The sequence below is a fragment of the Haplochromis burtoni genome, unplaced genomic scaffold (assembly GCF_018398535.1).
Source record: "Haplochromis burtoni strain Fernald_Lab_line unplaced genomic scaffold, NCSU_Asbu1 Contig_182, whole genome shotgun sequence".
NCBI classification, from domain to species: Eukaryota; Metazoa; Chordata; class Actinopteri; order Cichliformes; family Cichlidae; genus Haplochromis; species Haplochromis burtoni.
The window spans coordinates 107,747-120,482 of record NW_024582543.1 but is presented as its reverse complement, the minus strand read 5'-3'; the positions used below and the strand labels follow the sequence as shown (position 1 = coordinate 120,482).

General features: G+C 40.2%; 1 protein-coding gene across 1 annotated transcript; it reads left to right on the top strand.

Annotated features, from left to right (window-relative positions):
• The first annotated feature begins 1,566 nt into the window (after positions 1 to 1,566).
• stard7 (StAR-related lipid transfer (START) domain containing 7) lies at positions 1,567 to 6,935 on the top strand. The gene is made up of 8 exons (XM_005934590.3): positions 1,567 to 2,512; positions 2,755 to 2,918; positions 3,086 to 3,135; positions 3,520 to 3,630; positions 3,816 to 3,898; positions 4,005 to 4,104; positions 4,203 to 4,287; positions 4,844 to 6,935. The coding sequence occupies exons 1-8, from the start codon at positions 2,058 to 2,060 to the stop codon at positions 5,020 to 5,022; spliced, it is 1,227 nt and encodes a 408-aa protein (XP_005934652.1). The 5' UTR covers positions 1,567 to 2,057; the 3' UTR covers positions 5,023 to 6,935.
• The last annotated feature ends 5,801 nt before the right edge of the window (positions 6,936 to 12,736 follow it).

The window sequence follows — 12,736 nt, the reverse complement described above, 5'->3', positions numbered from 1 at the left end:
TCAATGTTTGGTGAGTATCTGCAGCGTATCTTTGAATTTGAACTTTACATTTGAACTTCAACCCTTTAGACAGAGCATTGAATGCAGAAAATGTTAAAATGCCTTGCAGTAGTGTTAGATTTTGGTGGCTGTTGAACATGTGTAGAACACATTGAACACAACAGGATGCATTAGCACAGGGGTTCCCAAACTTTTTTTGCTAGGCCCCCCTTTGCCTTACAAGATAAATTCTGTCAGGGAGACCTACCTTGGCACTTGTGCAGGTGAAGCCAAAGGGAAGCTATATGCTCCATCACATTTTCTAGTATTTGGCTTGGAAGGAAGTTGTTTGGAAACATATTTGGCAATGCTTCATCTTCTGCTTTGTGCAGTGTTGGGAAGGTTACTTTCAAAATGTATTCCACTACAGATTACATAATACATGCCCCAAAATGTATTTTGTAATGTTTTCCATTACATTACGCAATGAGAGCAACGTATTCTGAATACTTTGAATTACTTAATATATTATCAAGCTTTTTAGAACTACATAACAAGGAAATTACATCATTCACTTAGATTACTGATTGGCAGCGCTAACTCGAAATTTCGAGTTATTAACTCAAAATTTTGAGAAAAGTAAGTCAACATTTTAGAACTACTAATAAGTCAAAATTTCGAGAAAGACAGCTCGAAATTTCGAGTTATGGATACTTTTTTTTTTTTAGTGGTGGAAACGGGCTTCCATACTTAACAGTTTGTTTGTATTTTAGGCCACTTAGAAATCATTCAAAATATCTAACTGAAAGGATGAACCATTTCTGTGTCTGTAGATAACAGACAACATAGCAAACAAAAGCAAAGAAAGAATAAAAGTGGTTGTATCAAATATTGACTTTCAGGCTCGTTAGAATTAAACTTTTTTCCCTTTCTATATTGTATTTTCATGTATGACTGCACATTATTTTTAATTTCTTTCACCTATTCAATTTTCTTCCTAGCATAATATAAAGAAATGATGGGTGTCTTAAGACTTTTGCAAATTAATGTGTACATTTATTAAAAGTTAATGACGAGGAGTACGTTCCTCGATTTATCTGACTCCCCTGTTTGAAGTTAAAATGACTTTACTCCTCACTTGAAGCATCTCCAGGACCTCCATGTGGCCACGGACCATACTTTAGCAATCAAGTATCACCGCTCTATCGAGTCACGTTTTGCGCGTAATTTATGGTCATGGTTAGAGTCACCACTCTTACTACGACTTTTGCGCCGCTGGAGGGCGATTTGACTTCCTCTTCTTCAGACGCTCCATGACACGAAGTACCAGCATTCCCCTTTCTATTATGCATGATTTTTACTTTCCGTAAACACTTATCCTGGACTCCAGCTGCAGTTTACCTTCTCTTCACCTTTAACCCAGATCATCGCTTAAGCGCTGCAACTGAGGTGGATGGGCTTTAGTAGACACACGAAGCTGGACAACCAGACATGCTGGTGATTAAACGACTCAAAATCAAACGGAGTGTGGCCCTGTCCAATAAGAAGTGACATTAAGCAAGAAACATCCAATCACAGGGCGTATAGCGAATTGTGGGCGGGCTTAAAAAGCGCGTGCATAAGGTAGAGAGTAGGAAGAGGAGGTCAAATGTATTGAGTGAAAACGTGAGGCTGTTTCAGGACAGATAGCTACAATATAACAGTTCAGTTTACAGTGAAGTTATTAGATATTATATTCAGAGGCAGGAGCGGGGGGGTTTCCTGTGCATTTTAGTTTGTGCTGGTAACTTCCGCTAATTTAGAAGCTAGTGAAGAGAGATAAGGTTAGCTAAGGCTAACGTTACATGTCGCGTGTTTGCAGACAACTCCGCAGCTAGTGGCACTACTAGAGTAAGTTATGAATTTTTCTTTCTATAGTTGTGCATCATTATCTGCGTAGGTAGAGAGGGAATGCGCGGTGGTAGCTCGCAGCGCATTAGCTTTGGAAACAAAGTTTGCTAGCTAACCCTTGCTGCTGCACTCTGCTACTTCTGGAATTCACGTTGTCTTTGTGAACTTGTGTCACGGACACAGCTGTCATGTTTCACTCGGTGCCCCGCCGTCCGATCTGTGAGATCGGTATAAATACAGTGAGGCTTCAGAGCAGCTGGTCATTTCGACGCACTGTCGAGGAGGGAAGGGGAAAGCTTGAGAGGCTCCCGTTGCTAGGCAGGAACGTGGGCCTGCTGCTGTCCTGGCTGCAGAGGGCAGGTGTGGGTGCTAGCGACTCCGCGGCCTCTGGTCCCAAGAGGAAGGGTTTGCTGTCCATATTTGCGGACCATTGCGGCTTTGTGACCGGCCAGAGACTCCGGCGTGCATGCCAGGTTGGAGAGCTTTACTCCAACCTGTACTCGGAGCGCACCAAGTGGACCCTGGTTGGCAACATATGGCGCAGATTACAGAGCAAGCACGCCCCTACTGGGAAATTTGTGGCTGCCCTGGCTGGTGTCTTCATGTGGGAGAATGAGAAAATCCAAGATGAGGAAATTCAGAGGTGGGACAACATTTTATAAAGGCATATATTTTTGCAAAAAAAAAAAAGGAATAATGTAAACATGCCTCTTACTCTGTTGGCACTCTCAACAAAGCAGCATTGATATTCCTGTCTTGATTCAAAATTTGAGTAAACAGTGCAGTTAAATTTGTTCTTACATTTGTATGTACAGTTAAGCATTTCATTATGATCTGAATATAACCTGTAAGTAATCTAAGCTTGATATTTGCATCTTTGTGAAGGTGTGGACTGGAGCTGCAGGCGCTGGAGGCAGCAAAACGACTAAGTGTGTCTTCGGGGACTGCAACTGGGCAACAGGAATCTGGCTGGGAAATTGTGGTGGAAAAGAAGGACTTCAGAGTGTGGAAGCGACCTATTCCCAACAGTCACCTCTACGAATATCGAGGTCAGCTAGTCACACACATGTTTAACAGGGTCTCACATATTTGTCCAGTTTTGTCATAGAGGGAGAAATATTTGTAGCTCTAAAGGATTCCACAGATTTTTCTTGCATTTTAAGCAGTTAATTGAAGGTACTTTGAGCTGGTCTGATTTGTTATCTTTTATTTGCAGTATTGGGCTCTTATGATGATGTCACACCAAGACAATTCTTCAATGTACAGGTATATTTAAGTTCAGTCTAATTATGTGCAATTTTGACTACCTCAAAAGTTTAAGTCGTTAAGGAAACTGCGTGAAGCTGATCACCTATTCTATTTCAGTGCTGACATACATGAGGAAATGATTAGGACGTACGATTAGGCTACACTCCTAATCCATTATTGGGGATTTAGGTGTGCAGCAATCTCTTTACTCTTGAAGTCTGACCTTCTGAACCACTGTTTACTCAGACAACCTTTTAAAATCGACACATCAAGTTGGGTTATAGATTAATATTAATTGGAGTGGGTTTTTCGGGGTTATGGGATTTTATTTTTTTGGAATCGCATTACACATCACAGGAATGCTTTAACAGCAATAACACTCTGCCTTTCCCTTCCTCCCAGTTGGACATAGAGTACAGGAAGAAGTGGGATTCTCTCGTTATCAAGCTTGAAGTGGTGGACCGACATGCCAATACTGGCTCTGAAGTTGTGCATTGGGCTACACACTTTCCTGTGAGTTTGTAGATTGCTATTTGTTCAGCCTACCCTGCATTCACCCATGACACTTTTTTTGTTATCAGTCAAAGTATGAATAACCTTCATTTACCTTTTGATCAAGAGCAACTGCCAACCAAGTAAGGTTAGGTTGCATTTCGCACACTCAGTTGTTATTTGATCTTGTTTGATGTCCTTCACAGTATCCCATGTATTCGAGGGACTATGTATATGTGCGCCGCTATGATGTTGATTTCAACAACAACCTGATGATCTTGGTCTCCAGGTCAGACTTAAAGAGATGTTTGTTAATTTGTTTATTTTGGGGTGTATTTATATAATCAGACTAAATGCTGTATCTTATCTTGTGCATTGATAATCTGGCTGTGCAGAGCCGTACAGCATCCCAGAGTACCAGAGACACAGGAATATGTGAGAGTTCATTCATACCAGTCAAAGATGGTCATTCGCCCACACAAGTCCTTTGATGAGGTTAGTGATGAATGTCATGCTGCATAGATTATTTAATTTTAAACAACTGTGTCCTTTGTTTGAAGTTGCTCAGCATTGTTTTTCTTATCTCCTCACAGAATGGATTTGATTATCTGCTGACCTACAGTGATGACCCTCAGACCGTCTTCCCCCGCTATTGTGTGAGCTGGATGGTGTCGAGCGGTGAGTACTGAAAAAGTCATACGCTAATCACGTAAGGATTAACTGAAATTTATTCAAAAGAATATTTCAAAATGACTAATGTTGATCAAAGAGCTGTACAAAGCACAAAACAGAAAGAGGATAAAGGAATGGAATAAAGGAAACTGACTCAAATTCCAGTGAATAAATATAAGTTTTCAGTCTAGTTTTAAAAGTCTCAGTGGAAGGAGCAGACGGGGTGGGGGATGCTCTAACAAGTTTGGAGGCAAACACGGTTTAAAACAATATTAAAAAAGTTGACTACACTGTGGCAGTGCAATTTGTCATGATGTTGTTAATCAACACCATAACTAACGGACATAAGGCAAGATTTTGACCATATTTTACATCATATTTAACCACATGTATTCATATTTAATTGAATAATATATATGAATAATACTACATTTTTGTAGAAGTCTGGACAGAAATGTAGCAATCTAAAATGTAAAATTTAGTTTTCAGAGAGAGTGTTCCATCATGTTATGCCTTTTCCAGCCTGATTTTGAGAATGTTCTCCCTCTTAAAACCTGTCTAGGTATGCCCGAATTTCTGGATAAACTGCACACTGCTGCCCTGCGGGCCAAAAACTTAGAAGTGGGAATTCAAGACTACACGAGTGTCATTAAATCCAGTGACACAAACAGGCCGTCAAGCCAGGAGCGCCTCACTGGAGAAAATGCCCATACAGGTGGTTCTGGACAGATCTACGCTTGAGATGGAGATTTCATAGAGAGCAGAGGTTTTCTTGGTGTGTTTTCACTTGCACTCAAGTCAGGAACAATAACCCTCCAACCCCAAACTTAGGGGTAGATTAGAAGAACTGAAAGTGAAAGGTGCGATCTACGTTAGCGGCACGTGTCCATCCATAGACATGTTTATGCTGTTTATAGAGGAGATGTCACAAGAACGATGGACTACATTAGTGACGGCATTGTTGTCACTGGAGAAAGTGTTGCAATGCAAGTTGTCGTTCAGACTGCTGGTTTTGGCATTTTTCTTCTTCAGCCAGTCAATGCCACCTGATGTTTTCCTGCAATTGTACAATTGAGCCAAATTTCCTAACCATAGACATGTTTTTGCCAAACACACAGTTTTACTCATTTTAGTATTTAATGGCTTGTCTTATGTTTTTAGACAAAGCTTGACTTTAAACTCTATTCAGACCGCCAGCTTGCTCACTACTGTATTAGCGTCTTTAGTGTGATTTCAACAAGTTGTGGCGGAAATGAGTATGACATAGAACTGCAACTACACCTGCCTTGTTTTTACTAAGAAGTTAACGCTTGGTCAAATTATGGATTAAGATAAGAACTGAGGCCCCCTGCTGGGAATTTAAAGCAAGTGATTTTGATTTGTTTGAAGCATGACAGATGACAAGTTAAATTATGAGTTTGGCCAAAAAATGATACAATTACTGAATTTAAAAATAAAAAATAAAGCTTTTTGTTTGCTTTCGACATTAGTTTACTATCCACCCTGTTGAGGTATCAGACGGTCCGTCTCACTGTGTTCCTGCGAGTGTTTAAAGCATCCAGCCTTCTGAAGATGAACCAGTCCTTCAGCATTAGGGGCATAGTGTCTTATAACAACCATATAAATCCTCAGATACAGTGGTGTAAAGTTTTAGGTTTTTGTGCCACATCCCAAGCCATTTGCATTTAATGTGATATTTTTTTTTTGTGTGTGTGTTTTTAAGAGGTGGTCCAATTTCAGTTCAGAATTTATTTTGTTACTGTTGGGTTCATCAACACAGTTTGCACTCCTGGAGGTCTGGATATTTCTGTGTTGCTGTAGATCTTGTATACTCAAAAAGTCACATCTGGAGGACTGGATTTTTATTTTGTTTTTTTGTCAATGGGTGCAGTGAGATTCAAGTCATTCTCCTAAATTTTGATGCTACCGTTTTGTTCTCGTGTGTCCTACTGAAACTCCTTTGAATTCATCTTTCCATGTCACCCTTGCATGCAGGGGGTGCTATGAATGTACAAATAGCAGCACATGCCACAGAATATATAACATCGCCTAACACAGTTCACTGTTTACAGACTGGCACAAGAATCGTGAAATAATGTTGTAAAAAAAACCCAAACATCTTGTAGCGCAAGCTTGTGCTGCGAGATCTATATGGTGGTTTCCACTTGTGTGAGGGAGGTCCTGTGTGTGGATACGCGTATGCTCCCAGTGTATCAAAAGTGTGTGTAATTATATTCTGTTGTGAAGTGTTTTCCTGCTGTTTGTGTTTTTAACAATGGCAGTGTAAGATGAGATACTCTTCATGGGTTGACTGTGCAAATTGACTCTCAATATAACTCAATTAAACAGTATGTCATACTTGCTAATGTTTAACTTGTGTGTGTGTGTGTGTGTGTGTATGTAACATTTGAATGATCTGATAACTGAAGACACCTCTGTGCCACCTGCAGTATTTAAAACCAGTTTTCACATCTTATTTTTGTTTTGCAGGTAACTTTTTTTTTTCTCTCTCTCCATTGTTAAACTTTTAGGAAAAGAAAGAGGGGGGAAAGTGTGGCTTATGAACAGGTGCACTTGTAATCCACGTGATTTAAAATTAATTTCTGAAATGGAAGAAACATTAATCTGATGAAATAAACAGTCCTTTATGTGTATCATTGTGGGTTCAACTTTTGATGCAGAAAGCATTTGGCTTTGACTTGTGCTGCTCGGGGCCATGATTGATTAGCATAGTGTTTGTACTGAAGGGCCACCATTGTCCAGTCTAATGGGATAATCTGTAAATCCAATAGGCTGTCTGGTCAGATGGTCTGTGACACTCTGCACATATAAGCTTTACTGCACACACACTGTTTAATTTGTCTGCTCTGGATAACACTCACTGCTATATCTATGCTGACTATTGATTCTTTGCAGATAATCAGCACAGTGTACTACTTTACCATCAAATATTTATACGTTTTAAAATAGCTGCATGCCGTTTATAAAAGATATCTGCCAGTTTTGTCTTAAGTGCTTGACTTGAAGTTACCTCCACATCTTTTTAGGTTCATGAAGACCTTTTACCTCTCATCCAAGAAGCTTCTTCAGTACTAAAACTGATGAGTCCCAGGTGCAATTAATGAGCACTTAAATCTGATAGGTTTATGTATAATAGTATTGAATGAGTTCATGTGGCTGAAGTTTGTGAAGGTGATAATTGGACAATGTGACGTAGCATTTTCCAATTGATATCTTGGGTCCATCCGTTAAAAGTCCCAGTGACCTTAACCTAAAAGTCAGAGGTTTCTTAGATAATTTCTGAAAATTACCAATGATTTCCAAATTTAAACCATAGCTGCATTTGGGATGCTTTTTTTTTTTTTTTTCAAATATATATTTGTGATGTGTTCATGGTGCAGATGTAAATAAAAGGTGCAGTCGCTGTACGGAAGAAGAGAGGAGACAACTTAAACAGAGTAGTCTTTTTTTCAAGTGGCAGGAAATTTGAAATGCAACTTTTCAAAGTTGCTTACTAAATAACAGCAAACATAGTTTCTGCACAGTTTGTCGCAAAAAAGTTCTCTGCTAGCTAATGTCCAGTTGCTGTATTTCTCAGAGAGAGAGACCTTAGTGGGCACAACAGATGTTTTTGCAACCTTTAATTCGACTGACTTAATCCACAGAAAGCAGCAGCACAGGTCAGCTGCTGCTTTTATAGGTGACTGATCAGTCTACTCAGAGAAAGATCTACTGGCACTCCAAATAAGCTATTATGTCACTTATTAAGTAATTCTGCTCCCCACATTGCACTATAGCAGTCTGATTTGACAGGTAGAGGTCAAACAATCTAACCCTTTGTAGGGTCAGATCCCAACAACAGTTGCCTCAATGTCCTTTATAGTTTAGATTAAAGACCCTACAATAATAGGGATAACACTCCAACAATCAGAGGACCCCTTATGAATAAAGACTTTGCAACAGTGGAAAGGAAAAATAACCTCTTTTCAACAGGAAGTAATCTCCAGTAGCGCCGGAATCGTGGAGGGGCAGCCGTCTGCCGTGACCATTTATGAATGCAATGAGGGGAGGGAAAAGAGGCGAAAGAGGGACACACACACACACACACAAAGAAGGGTTACAGAGGTTGAAACACTTGGGATCTCTGGATTGCATTATAGGTGGCTGATTGCTGGCGTTGCAGGACACCAGTTCTCTTCAGTGATGATCTTTCACTTTGGCTGTTGATGTCCTTTACTCCTTTCTCAAACCATCTGTCTTTGTCCAAAATGGGAACATTCGGATTCTCACAAGAGCGTCCCCTCTCCTTTAAGTGCAGACGTACCACTGGCTCTTATTCTGATGAGGTGTTTCTTCTTTGCATCTCTGGAGTGGATGTTTGGTCTTTTATATGTACAAGAACTCCTCATTGTATTGCACACCGGACATTGTGTAGTCTTTATTTTAAGTTGGCAAACAACCCTCAGGACTACCTCCAAGATGATAGCTTCCCAGGGTTAAATACCAGGTACATGCGATTAGCTGAACCCGCCACTTGAAAGAAACGTGAAACATCCTCGCAGACCAGAAAGAAGTCTAGCCGCCTTCAACACAAGCACTGAAGACTGAGGACCTGCAAACACAAATCTGCCCGTTTAAATTCATAGAGATCTGAAGATTGAATAGCTCAAGCTAAGAGTAGTTTCACATGGGAATGGGAATAGTTGTTCTCATTTAACAATATTCTTGTCAAGTCTAGTTTGAAAAATAAAAACTGTCCACTGTGATGTGTGTATCTAGTGAATTAACCTTACTGAACCTGCTTATCCAGTCCTAACTAGTTTTAGTTTGAGAGGTTTATCAAATATTATACCTTAAAGTGTTTTTTATGCTTCACAGCAGAATTTAGGGCTACGTAATCATTGTTTTGAACGGCAGATGGTAAGGTCTTATTATTTTTCACTTTACAGTCTGCAGTCAGCATGGCAGTGCAGTGTTTAGGAGGTCGCCTGACAGACATCCAAAGCTGCTTGTTGACTGTGGCTGTCTTTGTGTCGATATTTCATGTTCTTCTGCTGCCTCCATCAGTTTTCTCAGAGCATGTTCATTCTTTATTCTGAAGTTGTCGTGACTGTGAGTGCGTATGTTTCTGTGTCCCTGTGCATTTGTTAACTCTATTATAGACTGACCACGTACCCAGAATTTACCCGACCTCTCTCTTAATGGCTTGAGCCCCCTCACATTGGGTAAGTGGTTAACAAAGTGGATGGATGGATGATTCTGTCACTGCAAACTGTCTCTGTGAGACATTTGAGTAGAATGTATTAGTAACACTTACACAATTACTGTATTTAAAATAGCAGCTACAGCTGAGGAATAACAAATGGCATGGCACCACATCCGTAATGAGTTGATTGATTAAAATAAGAGTCGTAAAGAAAGGAGGAGTCTGGTTTTCATATTTCAGATTTATTGGTTTGATGCATTAGTTGGGATTGGACGACACAGACTGAATTTTAAAAGAAATAGCCGACCTCTGCGGAGTAAATGGAGTAATATAATTTGATGATCATTTCAAGAACATAAACTCGGGCTGAGACATATTGGCTTGTAAGTTTCAGGCGTTTCTAAGAGTCTCGTCATTTGATTTACAGATCTGTGATGAGTCTGCAGTCCTTACAAACGACTCATTGTTTTAATATATGACCTCTACCAGGCTGAAATCACTGGACATGCTCAAAATCACTGAGCACTTATTGTAATTGATCATTTCCACAAACCTCCCATATTTTTTGCTATCCAACTTATAGATAAAAAAAAAACACACTTTTTTTATATGAATGCTATGAACCCGATTGCTTGCTTTCACTGTTAAGTTTTCCACTTTATTCAACATAACCAGTAAAAATACACAGAATATTTAGATGGTATTAATGAGCCATAGCCCCACATCTTACTGCATCATTAGATTTTATTAAAATATAAACTAAACACTTGTAATATTATTAAAATTGACCCTGTGGTTATTGATCTTCTTTGTGTTTTTCTACCACACACCACCGCTGTCGTCCAGTCTTATTTACTGCCCTATTTTTTGTGATCATTTCATTTATACATGAATATTTGGAAAAATGCACAGACATTGAAATAGATATCCAGATAGCTGAGGCAGACAGTGCACACAAGACTCCAAGGTGCTTGGCACAACCATGGACAGAAGATGCACTGCATGGTTAGATCAAGCACAATGGAGTCATGAGCAACGACAAAAAAAAAGTCCAACAGATATTGCACAGATGCAACTCTGCACAAATTGACCAAGCAACGTGCCGTATCGACCAGGTTTTTGTGCAAATGTTAAGTAGCAGGTTTTATTTTTTTCCTGAAAAAAGACACAGCATTGTTAGAATATTTTATGGGTTTTGCTGAAGGACGGTCCTGCAGTCGGAGCTGTCGGCAATGCAAAATTTCAGAAAAATCCAAAAAGTGTGAGAGAAGTGATCTGATCTCATGGGGATGTTTAAAAAAAGAAAGAAAGAAAGAAAGAAAAGAAATGCTACTGGTTGGTCTACGATCAAAAAAAGATGAAGAGACTTGTAGCTAGGAAGAGCTGCAGAATTAAAAAAAGCGAAAGATTACTCACAGGTCATGGTCACTGCGGGAAAAAAGGGCTACACCCTTCCTGCGCACGAACTGCGTCAAACCCCACCCTCTCGCCCTTCACGCCCAACTCTAACAGAGGAAAAAAGTCACCATTTGATCACTTTTCACTCTTTTAAAACTCAAATCTCAAACATTTTTAAGAAAGGACCTGCAGCAGGCCTGAAAAATGTTGGCTTGATTAAATTTGTTTCCTCATTGGGCATTCCCAAAGTGATCAATGGAAACAGAGTTTGGGTAATTCATCTGTGATCTTGTTAGAGTCGCAAGATCTCATAGAGTCCAAGTCCCTGAAATTTTAGTAGTTATTGACTAAAAACAAACCATGCTCCCTGGACACTATTGAATTAAGAATTAGAGGTATAGCTACTTCTCTGTAGTCCATCTGGGGTGCATCTGCCATCTACTAAGAGCAAAGAAAAACCACTCCTAACATTTTAGTCTTAACTATGTTAAGTGTTCCTGTGTTGTGATACCATCAGGCTAAGAGAGCTTCTTTTCCAAAAGGTTTGACAATCTTGTTACGTTCCCTTGTGTCTCTTTCTAGCTCCCTGAGGACATTTTACTACAATGAAAAGGCACGGCACAATAATCAACTTACAGGGCTCAGCAAGTGAAACCACTTTGTGTGATGAAATTACACCATAATGCATATTAATGCACCAAACAGGAAAAAAGCTGCCTTTGGAAGTGACCAAATGGCACGAAAATTGGAGTACTTTGGGTGAAGATGATGGGCGGCGGTGATGAAACAGACTTTTGTTTTTCAGAACAATGAGGATGTTTGAAAGGGATGCAGCGCAGCTGATGGGATGGTTTAATGGGTTTTATGCACAGATGATGATTGTGATACATGATTACGCTTACTTACCTTCTATTTTCCTGTCTTCTTCTGGAAACCAACATGGCTTAAAATACTAAGAGAAGTATTTGAAAAAAGTGCTTTCTGAGCTAAAGCAACAAAACCTAAAGCAACTGTTCTTCAAACCTGACCAGCACAATATCACTGAAAACAGTTGGTCTCAACCTACTCTGTGTTTAACAGACAACTTTCCAGCTGCTTTCATTGGAAAGTCTCCTCTACACATTGTCTTTCCAAGAAACTCACCTTTCCATTCGCTAGCCTCAAAGCGAGCGTAAGGCGCAGGTGGTTGAGGGGTGGTGAAGACCGCTGGGTGCTCTGAGCTGTGTCTTGGGGTCTTCTAGCTTGCTCTACTGGAGCCAGACTGTCCTGACTGCGTCCTCAGCACCCTTCAAGTCCCCAACTCCTGCCCCTCCTTCAAGCTAGGAGGGGTTGGTGATGTTCTCTTGGGATAGGTGCACTGGCAAGGAGGACTTGGTCAGGCTGGGATTGGATGTAGGTTGGGGAGTCTGAATGGGGGGGCGCCGGTTCCGCATTTCATAAATATTAATACAGAGTCCTCTCTCTCCAAATGGGTAGATTCTTTAATTTTGTTAGAGGGGGAAGTGCTTTATTCACTTAATGGCTTTTATTAGTGCCCAGTGTTCAACTCTTTCATTAGCTAAAGTGCTGCTATAATTTACAGGGTAAAAGGGGGTGGGGAAGAGGCGGTGTCTGGGAAGGGTTGATCCTGCTGCTGCTGCTTCTGCTGGACAGGCAGGCTTCACCTTCAACCACTGCAGCTTTTACTAAAAAGTGGCTTTTGGGCTAAAAGAACTGGAGTCAAAAGATATCAAATACACTCCATGAACCGTTATACTGTCGGTCATGCTGTCTCACTTTCACATCTGTTTTTTTTCTAAACACATCTGTGCAAATCTAAAGTGTTAAGGATGATCCCGAATTAGACACTGT